Genomic DNA, 17428 nt, shown 5'->3' on the forward strand with positions numbered 1-17428 from the left:
GACATGGTGCATTATCCTGCTGGGAGTAGCCATCAGAGGATGGGTACACGGTGGTCATGAAGGGATGGACATGGTCAGAAACAATGCTCAGGTAGCCAGTGGCCTTTAAACCAAGCCCAGTTGGCACTAAGAGACCTAAAATGTGCCAAGTAAACATCCCCCACACCATTACACCACCACCACCAGCCTGCACAATGGTAACAAGGCATGATGGATCCATGTTCTCATTCTGTTTATGCCAAATTCTGACTCTACCATTTGAATGTCTCAACAGAAATCCAGACTCATCAGACCAGGTGACATTTTTCCAGTCAGCAACTGTCCAGTTTTGGTGAGCTGGTGCTAATGGTAGCCTCTTTTTCCTATTTGTAGTGGAGATGAGTGGTACCCGGTGGGGTCTTCTGCTGTTGTGGCTTCACAAATGCTTTGCTGCATTCCTCGGTTGTAACGAGTGCTTATTTCAGTCAAAGTTGCTCTTCTATCAGCTTGAATCAGTCGGCCCATTCTCCTCTGACCTCTAGCATCAACAAGGCATGTTCGCCCACAGGACTGCCACATACTGGATGTTTTTCCCTTTCACACCATTCTTTGTAAACCCTAGAAATGGTTGTGGGTGAAAATCCCAGTAACTGAGCAGACCGGTCCATCTGGCACCAACAACCATGCCACACTCAAAATTGCTTAATCCTTTGATGCATGAATTATGAAATTTTCAGCCATGATTTTTTTAACAATTTTTTTCATTCATCTTTAGGTGTGAATGAAACAAATTTGACCAAATATTTTTTGTAAAATTTTATAATTTACAAATAGTTTATTACATGTCCACCTCAGTGGACAGCGTGCATTCTGAACATGAAATATGTTGGCTTGACTTACTGAAGTCCAAATGGAGGGGCTCAAATGCAATAAAGTCTTCAACAGCTGTGCTTAATAGCAAAAATAAATAAATAACACTTTTGAGTACCTGTCCACTGTAGTGACCATTATGCATCAAAGGGTTAAATCACCTTTCTTTCCCATTCTGACCTTCAGTTTGGAGTTCAGGAGATTGTCTTGACCGGGACCACACCCCTAAATGCACTGAAGCAACTGCCATGTGATTGGTTGAATAGATAATTGCATTAAGGAGAAGTTGAACAGGTGTTCCTTTAGGCGAGTGTATTCAGAATGGAAAGGATTAGAATGTGCTGACCTATTGAATGGTTTCAAAAATATCCAAAAATGTTCATTATGGGGTAGGACCAGTGGTGGATCTAAGATTTTTCTGAGTCTGACTCTGTACTGTGATATAATGTAGGGAATACGTTTTTATTATTATTATTATTATTTTGCTAAGCCCGCCCCCTGTCCCATAAAGCTCAAAGCAATATGAACTGAGCGCCGGTCAGCACTAACCAAATCCATTACCGCTTACATCAATCACGGAGCGTGCTCAAGCGTTTAAGGAAGTAACTCGGTTGATGCAGAGTTGCAACTTTTCTCACAGACAAGTCTTTAAAATATAAATATATGAAAACATGATGTGAGCATAATGATTGTTACACAATGTGTTTTAGCTCTGTTTTGTGGAGTAGATGAGCGCGATTATGAACGAGAGGCGTTCTTTCAACCTTAAATATAGAAATGAAAGTTGCTCATGATGTGATACGCTTGTCAGCCACTAGATGGTGTCATCAGACAAAAGAAAAAAACAGACAGCTACTTCAAAAGCAGGTGCCTGGACACTTGAAATAAATAGCAAACACCTTGAAAAAAAAAGCTGTTTTTACAAAACAATGCCATCACTTTGCCGCAATGCCATGGCGGCATCAGGGAGCCTCAGGTCGCTTTTAAGTGGTCAGACTGTGGCGGTAATGTGGCGCAATCGTTTGCAAGAGATTACGCAATAGCGGGTGTAGGGGCAGTCTCTGCGATGCAGCGGACTTCTGTTTATCTAGGACAGGCGTGGGGAACCCTGGTCCTCGAGGGCCGGTATCCTGCAGGTCTTTGCTCCAACACTTCTGATTCAGGGGTTGATTCACCTGTCCAGCAGCCCATCAGGCTCTGCAGAAGCCTGTTAATCACCTGCTGATTGAATTCAGGTGTGATGATGCAGGGTTGAGACTAAAATTTGCTGGGTAGCGGCCCTCGATGGACCAGGGTTCCCCACCCCTGATCTAGGACATTACTTGCTTTTTACTGCAATCGAAGCTACGCTCCTTTTTTTATTCAGCAAGCCGCTCCTAAAGGTGTCTGTCGTCCAAAGTCCTCGCGCAGTCTCTGGTGACCTGAGCCTCAGCTCTAAAGCCTAATCTAAACTTCTCCATCAGCTCCATGAAGGAGAGAAACGGACGCACGGACGGAGACGTTTTGCTCTCGGACTTCTCCGTCTCCTGGGGAGTGTTGCAAAGCAATTCCCTGCCAGGACAACAGAGGGCGTGATGCTGTTCTGTGGTATCCCGTCATGTGTCTGGTCCAGATAGTGCATTTAATATTTAGTTTTTTTGTGTTTAAGAGACTTTTTAACACAGACAATTTTGTCCCTCATTCTCCTCCACCTCTTCATGTACTCGCCACCTCTAAACCCACGTTTCCCATCATTTCCGTCATGACGATGATGCAATGTCATCAAGCTTGTGTTCTCCGTCTCATTGGACGAATGTTTGGAAAAGAAAGCTCAACTCCGTCCATCCTTGCGAGCCTGCTGGAGAGCCCTCAAAATCACGGAGAATGGCGTTGTGTGCGTCCGTCCCGATGCAGACGGAGAAGCATGCCCCAGGAGCACTACGGCGCTCATGATTGTCATCTCAGCTGACTCTGTTTACAAAAGCAAAACTTACGGCCGGTGTTTCATTACAAATTTAGTCATGAATGAATGAATGAATGAATGAATGAATGAATGAATGCAAACCTGAACAAGAATTTTCACTACTAAAGAATTTTTATTTATAACAAATGCAGAAATGTTAATAAAAATGTGAATAATGGTAATTAATGTCATTAGAGATGAGAGGCTGTTTGTGGAGGGTTAATGGTGAGCAGATCCTGGAACAGCCGGGGGCAGAGAGGAGGAATGTTGTTTGCTCCTGGGTACGGCAGCGTGGGAGAAAACTGGCAGCAGGTTTGGAGGTACAAAAGAAAAGTGGATAAAAATCAAGACAGAAGAAGGAAGTGTTTACGAACATGCAAGAACAAAACTGAACATGCCTCACCCCGGTGCCCACAACTGAATCTTGGAAGGGAGAGGAAGGAAGCAGGAACAGATCCTTAACTAAGAAGGAAGGTGGCGTGACCTACGGATTTCAGTTTCTTAGAATTGCTACACAGATGTGCACTCACAACACTCATGCATTTATTTGTGGCTGAATCAGGTTGTGTTCTTGAATGACGACATGAATTATCAACTGGCTAAATTACTTTCAGTTTGGTAGATAAAATTAAGAGTTGTGAGCTATACTCAATTTAATAAACCTAATCCAAAAATCAGACATTTATAAGATGTAGTTTTTTCTTGTTTACAGAGCAACTTTAGCTCTTGTCTTGACCTCACTAAACAATAGCAAGCAGCACATTTTTTTATTTTGTAACAAAAAATTCTGTCACATCAGTGACATATTAAAGGAGCAACATGTAAGAATTATACAGCGAAATAATCACAAAACAGTGTAACGTCCATAAACTGTAATTTTTCACCTACATATTGACCTACATGCCACCGGTCATCTGCAGACGTAATTCCATTCTCTAAAGTGGATTTTAAATTCTATCCTCCAACAAGCCAGAGAAGGATACTGCAGTCCTTGTTGACATTTCAGGGGACAAGATATCAGCCTATGTTCCCAAACAAAGCTCTCTTTTGATAAGACTGCAGGATTGCACACTCTCATGAAAGATGAACTTTTTTACAACTCATAAGTTAAATAATCATTAAACATATGTAGGGATGGGTACCGAATTTGGTACTTTTTAAGGTACCGACCGAATTCCATAGTGCTGACTGAGCACCGATTCACGTCATTTGAAACGGTGCCTCGTTTCTTTACCCGTCCTTCATAACGAGAACTTGCCTAGACAGCTGCGCATGCGCAAGAGCGTTATGTCATCGGTCCCAGCGAGCGAGTTGTAAACAGAGCAGCATGGTAGAAAGAACGCACGCTAAAGCTTGGGTCCACTTCACTAAATGTGATGGGTAACTGGGTGATGATGAAACCAGCGACAACGATCTAAGTGAGACATCCTCATCTTAATCTGCTCCAGTAGGTAAATAAAATGTTTAAGATAACGTTAGCTTGATATGTTAGCTTCCGTTTCGCTAGTGGTGCGTTCGCTTTCTCCTCGGAACTCAGAATTTCGACTAGAAGAACACGAACGCGCTCTAAGGTTTGGCTTCACTTTACTAAATGCGACGGGTGATTGGGTGAAGATGAAACCAGTGACAACGATCTAAGTGAGACATCCTCATCTTAATCTGCTCCAGCAGTTAAATAAACTGTTTAAGATAACGTTAGCTTGATAAATTAGCTTCCATTGCCATCTTTGTTATCAGCCAATGGTGTGTTCGCTTTCTCCTTGGAAATTCTAACTTCCCAGTAGGAAAAATCAATTGAAAAAGGACGGCAAAAGGAATGAAGATACACAGTAAATTTAGTTCACAGTAAAGATGTTTGCTTCAGTTTAATTATCAGCTTATAAAACTACAAGGACGATGTTAAAATACAAACAGTTGTATGTTATTTATCTTGATATTTATCGAATATGGTTATATATTGAGAAAAATATATATTTAATTATAAAAGAGAATTAAAATATTAAACACTCAAATGTATCTAAAATTGGTACCGTTAAGTACCGGTATCGATTCCTAGGTACCGGGAATTAGTACTGAATCGATTCAAATGTCAAAGGTACCCATCCCTAAACATATGGTTGAATGAACAAATGTTATATGAATAATAGCATTAATGTTTGAATAATCTGTGCCTAATTCAATGAAGTTGAAATCAATTTTAATATTACAATGAAACATTTTGATGACATAATCAGTAATGTTTGATTTAACAAGTGAGTCGTTATCTACACTCATACACAATGTTCATAAAATATAAATTAAAGTTAACGTCACTGCACATAAGATTCTTTATCCGCAGAACAAGGACATTCTTGTATCTGGAAAAGGTGTGTGTTCTAAGGTTTGTTTGTTAACACCTCTTGACCTCTTTAGTCCTGACTGGCCATGTAATCATAATATGGGAATATTAAAACAGAATCACTTGCGGAGTGATCCAGTTAGTTTTTGAGCAGAACTCCGGACGGGCCACCGGAGGAAACTCTCTAACCACCACATCTCTTGACAAGCTGTCAAAACCTGCTACACTCTACAGCTGACACAGCAAAATGGTTCCTTCAGCTATTCAGAAACAGCTGTTCTAGACGCAAACAATGTCATCTATCTGTTGTGACTCGGGAGACATCCTAGTCGCATCGAGGTTTTCCTACGAGCCACGTGCATTCGGGGTCACGACTCTTTGACATCTTGGATCCAAACGGGGTCTCCAGGAACGGGTACGTAGGCATGACATGAATTGCGTCTGATGCCGTTTTATAAACCATCACTTACAGGTTAATGCAGACCAAATTCTTTTCACACCCAGAACTCAGTTTCGTCTAGATACAAGGTTCTGATTAACACACACCATTCAATCTTCATACATCACATTCCATCCACTTATATCCATCCATCACAGTCGTCTTATTTATAACTTGTCTTGTTTATAATTTGTTCAGAAAATAAATGTCTTACTTTTTATAAAACTGACTGTCTGAATTGATACGAAGTGTGTTTGATCACTGAAAAAGCAAAGAATCCTAATGCTACTGATTAAACATTCAAAGACCAATCAGTGATACTCTACATTTACATAGAATATCACATCTTATTGGTCATAAGTAAAGATAATATATTAAGCTTAAAAGCAACATATTTACCCCTTCTACAACAGTCTAATGTCTCAGTCATGCTGGACGGAAAGTTACATTTGGATTGGCCCAGTCCGGTCTTGGTAGCTCCGGACAACCTGTGAACCCGCTGGGTTGCTGAGTTTGTGTCTAGCTAACTCTACAGCACTGGCATTTGTAATTTGACACCGGCAGGCAAAAAGCTCCAGAGTTGTTTAAAGAACCAACACCAGTAAACAGGAGTGACCCAGAAGTTGTTTTATGCGCCCCTAAGAAGCCACAACATCCTTTTGTTTTACTTTAATATCGGGTAGAGAAAGCTAGAAGCTATTAGAAGCCAACAATCCTCTTTAAAAATATCTCAAGCTACTTTTAAATCACCAACAACTCGATATTACAGTGAAATGTGTGTGTGAAGTGAATAATGATGACTTACTTCCTTTAACGAGTTGTTCAGAAATATTACAGCAAGCTAACAGCAAGCAAACACTCACACTTTGTCTAATGCAGGAGGATTATGTGTAGAAAGCGCTCCTTATCATAAAACACCCAAAAATTCTAACACTAAATATGATAATGTATTTATCCACTTATTAACTTACAGCGTATAACTCATCGTTGCTTGTCATCTAGAATCTTCTGGTGCTGATGCATAACTAGCATAGCTATCTATAACTGGCAACAGCCATAAAATTCATGGAACAGGAGTGAGAAAGTAAGCTTTTGTTTAGAAAAATTGCCTGCAGTACCCAAAACTCACCACAGGATGTCATTCTAAGTTCATTCTTACATATTGCATCTTTAAGTTTATGTGTCAATAAGGATCATTTCATTGGTTGATAAATTCTAAAAATTTAACATTTACTATCAAGTAATAATAATAATACAAGGTAATCACAGTGTAACTGAAATTTATTTATAAATTTTGATTAAATATTTCAGAATGGAACCTTCTTTCTTGAGTAGTTTAGAGTGAAAATCGTATCAAATATTTGGATTTTCACTGGTGTGAAGAAAACAAAAACACAAGCCTGACAGAAATCTTTTTGCTTTTACTTTATTTTCCATAATATAGGAAGAGGACAGTGTGTGGTCACAGACCAGCGTTAACTTAAGATGTAGCTACTTTTTTGACAGTGTAACTATATTTAACAACAGCTGCAGATTTCAAGGACGAGGAACTATCGCGCTACTGAAATTGACATTCCTGGGATCAGAATTGTGTTTCCATGGATGCAGTTTATTTTTGTTCAGTTTGGGTTTAACTTATTTGGATTTAACAACAGATCACTGGCGAGCGGAGAGGCGATTCCGGAGCTCCTGGATGTAGGGGTCCATCTTCTCCCACAGCTGGTCAACATAGGGGGTTGCCATGTCTTTCACCTGCTGGGCTCTCTGTGAGACCTCACTCTGGACCCTCGTGGACAGAGATGTCACTTTCTGATCAAATTCCTGCAGGTGCTGGTCCACCTTCTGCTTCAGGTCGTCGGTGTATGGCCCGAGCTGAACCTGCAGGTCCTTCACGCTCTGCTCCACGTTGGCCTTCAGCTCCTCGCTCCTCTGCACCAGGGTGCTCCTCAGCGTCTCGATGTCCAGGGAGTCGGAATAGGGGGCCAGCTCCTGTTTGAGCTGGTCCACTCTCTGCTGGATCTGGGCCTTGACGTTCTCCGTGTAGGGCTCCATCTTGTCCCTGGCTGAGCTCAGCTCCTGGGTCACGCGATCTTTCAGTGCTTCAGCCTCTACGGTGACTTTCTTGATCATGTCCTGAGCTCCGATGGGGAGCTGCTCCTGCAGGGTGACGGCATACTTGTTGGCTACATCGGCACTTTCTGTCAGCCGAGTGCTGGACAAACAAGGTGGGGAGAAGGAGAAGCAGGACAGTGAGCTTCCAGACTCTAATACCGATCATCTGCTATTAATGCTCATTGTTTTTCATGCATGCTTTTGTACCTGATTTCCTGCCCAAATGGAGATTCTCTGATCATCTGAAGGGTGTCATCAGCTGTCTGGGTGGCTTTTCCAACGTAGTCCCAGAATGCATCAGTTATCACTTCCAGCTGTGGCCTTGGTGCATCAGCGTAGAAGAGGTTGGCATTGCAGCCTGTTGGGTAGATTACGAAAGTAAGTGTTCACCCACCAGCAAAGTTTAAAGCTTCAGTATGTCGCTTTCTTCAAAATACTCACCGCTGAAGACGGCCAGGACGAGCACAGCGAGGACCTTCATGGTTCTTCTTAGACCCTGCACCGAAAGCAAATACCAGTAAGTCAATAAAGCGTTTTCAGCAGCCCAGTAGCAGGTCCTCCTATTCCCTCGTCTTACCTGAGTGTCTGTTAATCCAGTTGGTTGTGCTTGTGATCAACTGGTCAAGTTCTGCAGCTTATATAGCAAGTCAGACAGTTATGATCTCAAAGTCCAAGTGGTAGTGCCTCGCTGTCACCTTGCCTCACCCTTCTGTCTTCGCTGACATCTTGCGCCAGAAAATCTATGGACAAGCCCCTCCTGATATACGGAGGGGTACAAATCATGTTATAAATAGCAAATAAATGATGTTATTTATTTAAAACTCCCACTGTGGATGGGCTTGCAGCTTATATAGTTGTCTAAATATGTGTTTAAGGGTTTCATTATCTTTGCCACAACCATTAGAATAGACTTAAATCCATGCAACTAACCTATTAATCCCACAAAATCTGCCTTTCCAGTGTCTGATGTCCAACTTTAACTGCACACAAAGTTTTATCGCTTTTTAAAATCATCATTTTGCTGACATGTGTTACAGTGATTAAAAGTCCTTGTTTGTGTGCCAATGTTCAATGGCCCAGGTACCTGTCTGGCCAAAGGTTATGGAATCAGGCTCCGTCAGACTTGGAGGGACAAAGTAGCTTCTGTTTCACACCTGGTCACTTCCCAGGAGACAGTTCAGGGTTTCGAAGGATAATCTTGTTGGTCCTTTTTTTTTTTTAAGAAATGAACAGTGATACAAAAACAACAAATAAAATAAACTTCACCCAAAAAAGGAGAAGTGCATCAAAAACAAATAAAAGCATTCTTTAAAAAAAAAGAGAACACAACTCACTGAGAGTTTTAGGTGATGAAATGTGCACACTGCAAAAAATGATTTCTAAAAAAAGTAAAAAATATATAGATTCTCTGGAACAATAGCATTACTTAAAATAAGGTAATATTCTTAAATATAATCCGCATTTCCTTATTTTGATTAAAGAAAAATCTGCTAATAGGGTAAGCAAAAGTTGCTTGAATTACAAAAACTAGCTAACAAATCAAAATTTAGATTATTTTGCTAGTTTTAAGGATTCTAGCCAAGCAAGCTTTGCTTACTCCATTGGCAAAATTAGCAAAACAAGAAAATTTGGATTTTGCATATTTAAGAATATTTACTTAACCCCTACTTCACACTTGAAGCATCAGCGAAGCGGAACGGCAGCAGGATGGTTTACTCGCGACTTTCGCTGCCTGCCAGTACACACCGGGAGAATCTCAGCTGAGGAGCAGCTTCTCTGCCGTGCTCCTTGTTGGACTTGCAAGATCACAAAATTCCTCATGTTTTTGCCATCCACCATTACAGCCATTAAAAACACACCGCTGCACTTCTGGAATGATTCGGGGAGTAAATAAGCTGTTAGGTCACTTGTATGGACGCGATCTACATAGATACAAAACTGCTGCAATAGTCTTTTATTTTGAAAATTACCTAGGGTCTTACATTTACACCATGTGTTATTTCCAGTGTTGTGCCCGAACACGTTCATTGAACGATCGTTCGTCGATTAGTTCATTTTTTTCGTGGACGTGAACTGAACTCGTTCGTATTTTGCCTGACGAACGTAAAAGTGAGTGCGTTTGTCCTGGCGTGCGTGAACGGGTTTATGAACGCGTTCTTTCGCCGTTGTAGCTCCAGATCTCCACAGAGCTTTTCCAGAGCTAAAGCCTAGCTAAAACATCCTGTTAACCGTAGAGTTTATAAAAAGTAGAACCCGCAAATGCGGCCAAACATAGGTTGTAAAAGTTGGTGCGGTGTCTACTCTTCTACTTCTATGCTGTGTGCAGGAGTCAAAGTTCATTCATAAAAATTGAAACAGGACTTAACTGAAAGATTATACAGTTTTTAATGTTTTGCACTTTTAATATGTTTAGTTTGCTACCTCGGCCTGCTTCCTAAGATTGTTTAATAATTTTCCATTTAAAAAACTGTTCAAATAATGTTTTCCTCATGTTTTTGAGAATATACTGTAGGGTAAAAACTGCAGCTGGGTATGAGTGCGGACTGAACGAGTGCCAACTATTGGAAAATTATGTCATAAGTTATATATATATATATATATATATATATATATATATATATATATATATATATATATATATATGTACATATATATATAAAATACATACACACACACACACATATATATATATATATATATATATATATACACACACACACACACACACACATATATATATATATATATATATATATATATATATATATATATATATATATATATACATATATATATGAGAAAAAAGAACTATGAACTAGTTCGTTTTTGGAACAGTGAACTTAGTTCAAAAGTTCGTTTTAAAATGTATGAACTGAACTTTGAACTAGTTCGTTTTTTAAATGAGCTTTCCCAACTGGTTATTTCCTGTCTAGTTCCTACATTAACTGCGAAAATTGTTGTGTGCCAGAAGCGGTTCGCGATCTTATCTTTCTGGGACGCGCCTGAAAATTTCCGGGTTGCGGATGTTTCGAATGCCCCCCTTCCACCCCCATAGACTATAATGGATTCTATATTTGAAGCAGTGACGTTCCACTGCTGTTCCATGCCGTTGATGCTTCCCGTTTGTATTTTATGTAATGCCATTTTTCTGGAGAAGAATTTATTTTCTTTTTAGGCTAAAAATAAAATGTACTTAAAATGAGACTGTTTTAGAAATCAGTTTTTGCAGTGTACACCTCATGAAAAGCAGGAACAGCTCATGAGAGATCCTGGTTGTACAAATTAAACATTAAATGCTGTAAATCACACTTTTGTGTTCTCTTTGGTTTGTTTTAGTTTTATTGTTCTCACTTTGAAAAGAAATTTGCCAATTTTCATTACTAAAAAGAACATTTAGCTGAGGAATATTTCAATAAAATATCCAAACGTGGTCCAGAATAGCATCATTTAAAAATGCATCATTTACAGATGAATACTAACTTAAAAAATTCATTAAAATGCCACAGAAGCAAAAGAAAAACTGTATTCATGAATCTAATAACACCCCAAATAGTTATTTGTTTAAATAATAAACATTTACAGTAAATAACAGATTCTTGTGCTGCTTTCTTCTAGTTGCGTGACCCTGAAACAAAGTCCAGAACTGAGCATAACAGGGATATCTTGGATTATCTCGAGATTGGCGGCGTGGGACTACGTGGACCTGTATTTACTGTTCACCTTTTATTAAAGCGTTTTGGAGAGAGGTCAAAGGAGAGGTGATGGTGAATTTTCTGGGAAGTGGGACAGATTTGGTTTGGGCTCTTCTGAAAAGCTAGCAGCTCGGTGATAAAATAAAATAAAATAAAATCTAAAGGAAAAAGTGAGCTGCTGTGACAGCATGGCAAGGACTCCTGGACTTTGGGCTCTTGACTACAACTGTCATATGATCTCAGTATATATACACGGAAGAACAAGTCCCACACACTCATTAACACAGTAAAGCACGGAAGACACACAAGCCCTAAGCAGGTGAGAATAGCTCGATATTTTAAATTAGATGCTTTTTAGAAAAAAAATTTTTTTGAGGGGGGGGTTAATTTGAAACGTTTTGTCTTTCAGAGCCTCAGTCATGAAGGTGTTTGTGCTACTAGCTGTTGCAGTGCTCTCTGGTAAGTCACAAATGTTTAGCTGAAGTAATGATGAGGGCTTTGAACGAGCAGAATCTGTTTCTCACACGCCTCGTTTTTCTTCTACAGGCTGCGATGCCAACCTCTTCTACGCTGATGCACCGAAGCCACAGCTGGAAGTGCTGACTGACGCTTTCTGGGACTACATCTCCAAGGCCACTCAGACAGCTGATGATACCCTGCAGATGATCAGGGAGTCACCGCTGGGGCAGGAAATCAAGTGAGTTGAGTGACATGCAGCCTAGGGACTACAGAGTCCTAAACGTCCTAACTGTCGCTTTCCTCTCTCTTCCAGCACTCGTTTGACTAAAAGTGCTGACATGGCCAGTAAGTATGCCGTCACCCTGCAGGAGCAGCTCCCCCCCGCAGCGCACGACCTGGTGAACAAGATCACCACAGAAGCTGACGTGTTGAAAAGCGTGCTTACTAAGGAGCTGAGCTCAGCCAGGGACAAGCTGGAGCCCTACACGGAGAACATGAAGGCCCAGATCCAGCAGAGAGTGGACCAGCTCAAGCAGGAGCTGGCCCCCTATGCCGACTCCCTGGACTCCGAGGCCCTGAGGACCACGCTGATGCAGAAGAGCGAAGAGCTGAAGGCCAGCCTGGAGCAGAGCGTGAAGGACCTGCAGGCTCAGCTTGGGCCATACACCGACGACCTGAAGCAGAAGGTGGACCAGCATCTGCAGAACTTCCAAAAAAGCGTAGCCTCCATGACTGAGAAGGTCCAAGGAGAGCTGAGTCAAAGAGCCAATGTGGTGAAACAAATGGTGGCTCCCTATGCGGAGGATCTTGGGGAGAAACTGAACCCCTACGCCCAGGACCTCCAGGCCCAGCTCATGTCTCTTTATCAGTCCTTCATCAATGCCAACTAAGTCACCGTCCACCTCCTAGGACACAATTGAACAAAACGTTTGCTCTGTTGGTCTACCTCCGCATGAAAGATGAAACACACCAACTTCTGTCCTGTACTGTAATCAAACTGTGCGGAAAACACAACTAAGTATTTATTGCTAAGTACAAAAACTACAAGGCTGCACTTGTCAAGCATGTGTACATAAACCGTTTTTACTATGACCTTTTTGTAATTTCTGTAACTTATCTAAAATAAACAAATAAATCTTTTAAAATATTTGTTTTCATTGGATTGCAATAAAAAAAACTCACAACCGTTGACATCTAATAGCCTGTTTAGCCCTTCTGAAGTCCCTAACCTAGAGACTAATTAGTCTGAATCCACAGTGACTACTGAGACCTGTGTTTCCCCTGGGAGGCAGTCACTATTTAGACTTCATCTGCAGCGTCTCAACATGTCCTGGCTCCTGTCCTGGTTTCGTCTCAGCGTTTCTCCAGAGGCAGACCATTGTTCTTGTCAAAGCTTGCTGTGGAGGTTCGCCCTAAACGCTACGTCACTAAAACCCAACAAACACTAAGAGAGACATGGAGAATCTGTTTTCTCACCAAAGAAGCCACAGTTTGAGTATGGGTTTTTAGGTTTTATTTATAAAAAGTTGCTTTCACGTTGCTATGGTGACGGGATAATTATCTTAGGCATAAAAAAAAAGCAAGCAACACTTTTTTGGGTTGTAAACGCAACACAAAGTTCCTGACTCTCTTATCTTACCTCCCACTGATGTTTCCAGCATCCAACGTGGAGGGTTAGAGTCCAGAGTCGATAGTGCAAACATGCATGAACTCATGCATGCACACACACACACACACACACACACACACACACACACACACACACACACACGCACGCACACACACACACACACACACACACGTTTATCATCTAGCTGATTTCAAAACAGAAATTACACAACCATATCTTTCTACTGTATGAGTCTTAACATATGACAAATGCCTGATATAAGTAAGACACTGCTAGTTCCATTGGTTCTAAACACTTACATGAAATATATGTTAAGTTTATGCTGTTTAATTTGGGTTAAACCCACAGAGTCAACAACAAGCTAGTTCTGCACTGCAAAAAGTGATTTCTAAAAAAGCCAAATTATTTACTTTTTTTTGTTTTATGAGAAATACATTTCTATAAATATCATAGCTTAAAATAAGTATATATTTTTTATATGTTCCAAATGTTCCCTTTGTACACACCCCTACGATGGGGTAAGCAAAAGTTGCTTGGCTGAAATTTTGTAATATAGAAGAGTTTTAGGAGGACTGAAAGAAACAAAAGAAAATAAAAAGATTTCTGACTTTAATCTCATATTTCTGACTTTTTTCTAAGAATTCAGACTTTTTAACTTCTGAGAATAAAGTCAATTTTTTCTATTTCTTTGTTTTTCTTTTCAGTCAGGCAAAAAAATTAGCATGGCAAGCCAGACTAAATAAATCTATTATTTAGACTGGCAACGCTCCATTGACGGCTCTCGGTTGTGTGTGTGTGTGTGTGTGTGTGTGTGTGTATGGGGTGGGGGTGGGGGGGGTGTTTCTACCATTGTCTTTCAAATGATCTCCGCATGCTACTGGACAAAGAATGTGACATACTCTTGTTTCACTCTGTTGCATCATCCCACCCACCAGGCATATAGAGTGCCCTGATTGGCCCACAAAGCGGATAAAGCTCTGTGATTTGTTCACCAAGCAGATAGAGCACTATGATTGGCCCACCATTATGGACCAATCACAGCTCTTTATGTGTTTGAAACCCCTCTAGAGAGCTGTGATTGGCCAGCCAGAATGCTTTTGTGGCTGCAGAGGTTCCAGTGGAACCTAGGCAAAACTTTGCAAAGCAAGAATTTGGTCTAGTTCACTAGGCTAGCGAAAAATATCTAACCGGTTAGATTTTCACCTCAGCGCATCGTGCAGAAAACTCAGTGAAAATTAGGCGCACACAGCGAGGTATCTGCTGGGCAAACGGCCTCTAATGACTGCTCAGAAGTTTGCTCTTGTGTGCAGCAGGCTTAATCGAAGCACTGAGATAATGTATGTAAATGAAATGTAAACGGCCTCCTTTAGCTGTTAACTTCCAGAAATGGTGAGATGGCTGAAGCAGTCAATCTTCTGATAATATCGCCACAAAGTAACACCATCAAACCGTACATACATACCAAATAAGCTGTGCTGCAGTGCTGTTGTGCATTCCTTCGACCATTGTGTATATCCTGTTAAAATGTTGCCTGCTTTACTTCCGCCAGTGTTTGTTTACTATTTGTGTTCCAAGAAAAGGGTGCATGTCGCCACCTACTGTACCGGAGTGGAAAGAACTTCATTTGAGAGTTCGGCTATCTACCGTACATGCAAACTAGGATAAGAGCGTTTATAACTTTAGACCGACCTAGACACACACATAAATGCACTGAGTGGCCCTAATCCGCTTAAAACTAGCTAAATAATCTAAATTTAGATTCATCAGCTAGTTTTACCCCATTGGCAGATTTTATTGCTCAAAACAAGAACATTTGGATCATATGTAAGAATATTTACTCTAAAGATCTTCGTCTCCCCTCTCCCTGCCACACCTGGTGTGGAGTGTGGTGCCTTGGTCTGCCTGGGTCGTGGCTCCCGGGTCAGGGAGTTCAAGATTTTTGGCGTCTGACTGACCAATCCCGGTGGCGGCCTGGTGGGGTCTGGGTCCCTGGGCTCTGCCGGGTCCCCGGCGGGGTTGGTCGCCCCTGGGTCCCGGGTCATTGGGTCCCGGGCTCGGCCGGCTAGGGGGTGGGAGGCTGCGGGCGGGCCTGTGGGCTTGCCGCCGATATCTCCCTGGACTCTGCCGGCTGCTGGTTGTGGCCCCCCGGGGCGATCCACTGCGCCTCTCGAGGGGAGCGGGGGCATTTCTGGTCGCAGTCTCCTTGGGGTTCCTGTGCTCTGGGGCAGCTCCTGGATCTCTGGGACTTGGAGCTCCCTCCGTCTCCTGCACATCTTTAGGGGGAGATCTGTGGCCCCTCACACTCTCTGTTGGACGCTCCTATAGAGAAACCTTACATAAACAAGCGTGTGTACACACACAGGTGCTCACATGGTGCTCTCAAAAGTATGGGCTTGGGCACGTTCAACACATGTCTTAAGACTATGGTGGGCACTTAATGCACTGTGATTTATTATCGTGCGACTGTTCAGTTAAACAATGTTGATTATATATTTCTTCATCAAGTTGACGCAGTGATAGCTTGATCTTGTTGTGTTGTTGTTGTGTCCCTTTTTCTTTTTTTTCTTCTCTCTTTCTGCAGGTCTAGAAGCAGATTCTTGTTCATTATTGTTTATTTTTGTGGAACCCATCCCCCCCCCCCCATCTTTTGTCTCTTCCTTTCTCTTTCACCTCTGCCTCCGTGTCTGGTCGTAATTACAAAAGCATTCAAAAACAATAACGGTAAAGTTTTAAGTATCAGGCGTGACATTAAAAGCAGACGCTTTGATGCTCCACCTGAGAGTAAATGTGTAAGGCTTGTTACCAGCATTCAGACATCAATTCTGCTTGCTTCACAGCCAGACAGGACACAGAAAAAATAAGTAAATAAATAAAAGAATATTTACTCTATTAACACTGTGTTTCTAAAGAAGCCCCCCCCTCCCCCGACCAAAAAGAAGATAACATTTCTAAAATCAAGACTTTTTAAAAACTTTCTTAGAAATCACTTTTTGCAGTGTGTGTTTTTGCAAATTTAAATCTCATCTAAAGCTGTCATGTTCCAGCCTGTTTTAGAGCTGATTAGCACTTGAGAGAACAACAAGGAGCCACATGTTTAGTCAGAATTGCCAAAAGGCATTTAGTCCTTGACCCTAATGATGGACATCAACAGGGGGACGGTGTTTAACACAAGAACGTTTCTTTGAACAAGACAGAGCTTGTCTTATGTCTGGTTGTGGCACTCTTGTTTACCTTCAAGTCGCGAATCATGATAAAGGAAATTATATGGTGAACGCGTGATCTTCACAAATGCAGCCAGTGAGAGGAGACGTGCTTGAAACATTTGTATGCCGGGTGCAAACACAAGAAGAAGAGGTGAATAGACCTCAGACTTGTTCCTTCTGTAATTATGACTCAATGCATAACTACTTTTCACTTCAAAAACAATTGTACTCTCTAAAACCACACAGTGATTCATGCAAACACTAATTTATTAACTGTTGCATTACACAGCATTAAACAGGAATTTATAATCAGTTTTTTGCAAAGATAACTGCAAAAGTTGGTGCAGTCTTAGTCAATTTTATGTAAAACAAGTGATGAATAATAAACACTGTAAGAATTAACAAGAATAACATAAATAAATATGTATGCAATAGATTTTACTGCAGTGAGATTTTTGTAACAGGTTCAATTACATTTTTAAAAGTTGTTTTCACCAAGTTGAAATTAGCTTGACTTCATTCAAAATCACACTTTTGAATCTGCTATGAGGTCAAGTTGGCATTGTGATAAAATTGACTTATGATGATGTTTAATGTTGATTTGTTATTGTTTCACAAGAATATTAAACTTTCACTGGCTGAATTTTCACATATGACTAAGCCTGCACTGCCACCCAGTGTTGGAACTATAAAATAGCAGCATCAGCATTAAAATTACATTGTTATAAATATGAATACATTTTGGTATAGCGCAGGGGTGGCCG

The 17428-nt window shown here is 41.1% G+C and overlaps 2 protein-coding genes across 2 annotated transcripts; one reads left to right on the forward strand and one right to left on the reverse strand.

Annotated features, from left to right (window-relative positions):
• Nucleotides 1-6978: 6978 nt before the first annotated feature.
• LOC107379399 (apolipoprotein A-I) lies at nucleotides 6979-8360 on the reverse strand. Its single transcript, XM_015950135.3, has 4 exons — nucleotides 8258-8360; nucleotides 8122-8176; nucleotides 7888-8038; nucleotides 6979-7780 (listed from the first exon to the last, which is right to left on the reverse strand). Exons 2-4 carry the CDS (start codon nucleotides 8159-8161, stop codon nucleotides 7225-7227), a joined length of 747 nt encoding a protein of 248 aa, XP_015805621.1. The 5' UTR covers nucleotides 8162-8176; nucleotides 8258-8360; the 3' UTR covers nucleotides 6979-7224.
• A 3279-nt stretch (nucleotides 8361-11639) lies between these two features.
• Nucleotides 11640-12978, forward strand: LOC107379398 (apolipoprotein A-IV). The gene is made up of 4 exons (XM_015950134.3): nucleotides 11640-11691; nucleotides 11782-11831; nucleotides 11919-12069; nucleotides 12145-12978. Exons 2-4 carry the CDS (start codon nucleotides 11792-11794, stop codon nucleotides 12719-12721), a joined length of 768 nt encoding a protein of 255 aa, XP_015805620.1. The 5' UTR covers nucleotides 11640-11691; nucleotides 11782-11791; the 3' UTR covers nucleotides 12722-12978.
• The last annotated feature ends 4450 nt before the right edge of the window (nucleotides 12979-17428 follow it).

This window comes from Nothobranchius furzeri, chromosome 5 (genome assembly GCF_043380555.1).
Source record: "Nothobranchius furzeri strain GRZ-AD chromosome 5, NfurGRZ-RIMD1, whole genome shotgun sequence".
Lineage (NCBI taxonomy): Eukaryota > Metazoa > Chordata > Actinopteri > Cyprinodontiformes > Nothobranchiidae > Nothobranchius > Nothobranchius furzeri.

Excerpts from the sequence above, each read along its gene's own strand:
- LOC107379399 (XM_015950135.3), bottom strand. The coding sequence starts at position 8,161 with ATGAAGGTCCTCGCTGTGCTCGTCCTGGCCGTCTTCAGCG. Across the intron at positions 8,039-8,121 it reads CGTCCTGGCCGTCTTCAGCG|GCTGCAATGCCAACCTCTTC; the intron begins GTGAGTATTTTG and ends TCTACCCAACAG. Across the intron at positions 7,781-7,887 it reads CCATTTGGGCAGGAAATCAG|CACTCGGCTGACAGAAAGTG; the intron begins GTACAAAAGCAT and ends TTGTTTGTCCAG.
- LOC107379398 (XM_015950134.3), top strand. The coding sequence starts at position 11,792 with ATGAAGGTGTTTGTGCTACTAGCTGTTGCAGTGCTCTCTG. Across the intron at positions 11,832-11,918 it reads AGCTGTTGCAGTGCTCTCTG|GCTGCGATGCCAACCTCTTC; the intron begins GTAAGTCACAAA and ends TTTCTTCTACAG. Across the intron at positions 12,070-12,144 it reads CCGCTGGGGCAGGAAATCAA|CACTCGTTTGACTAAAAGTG; the intron begins GTGAGTTGAGTG and ends TCTCTCTTCCAG.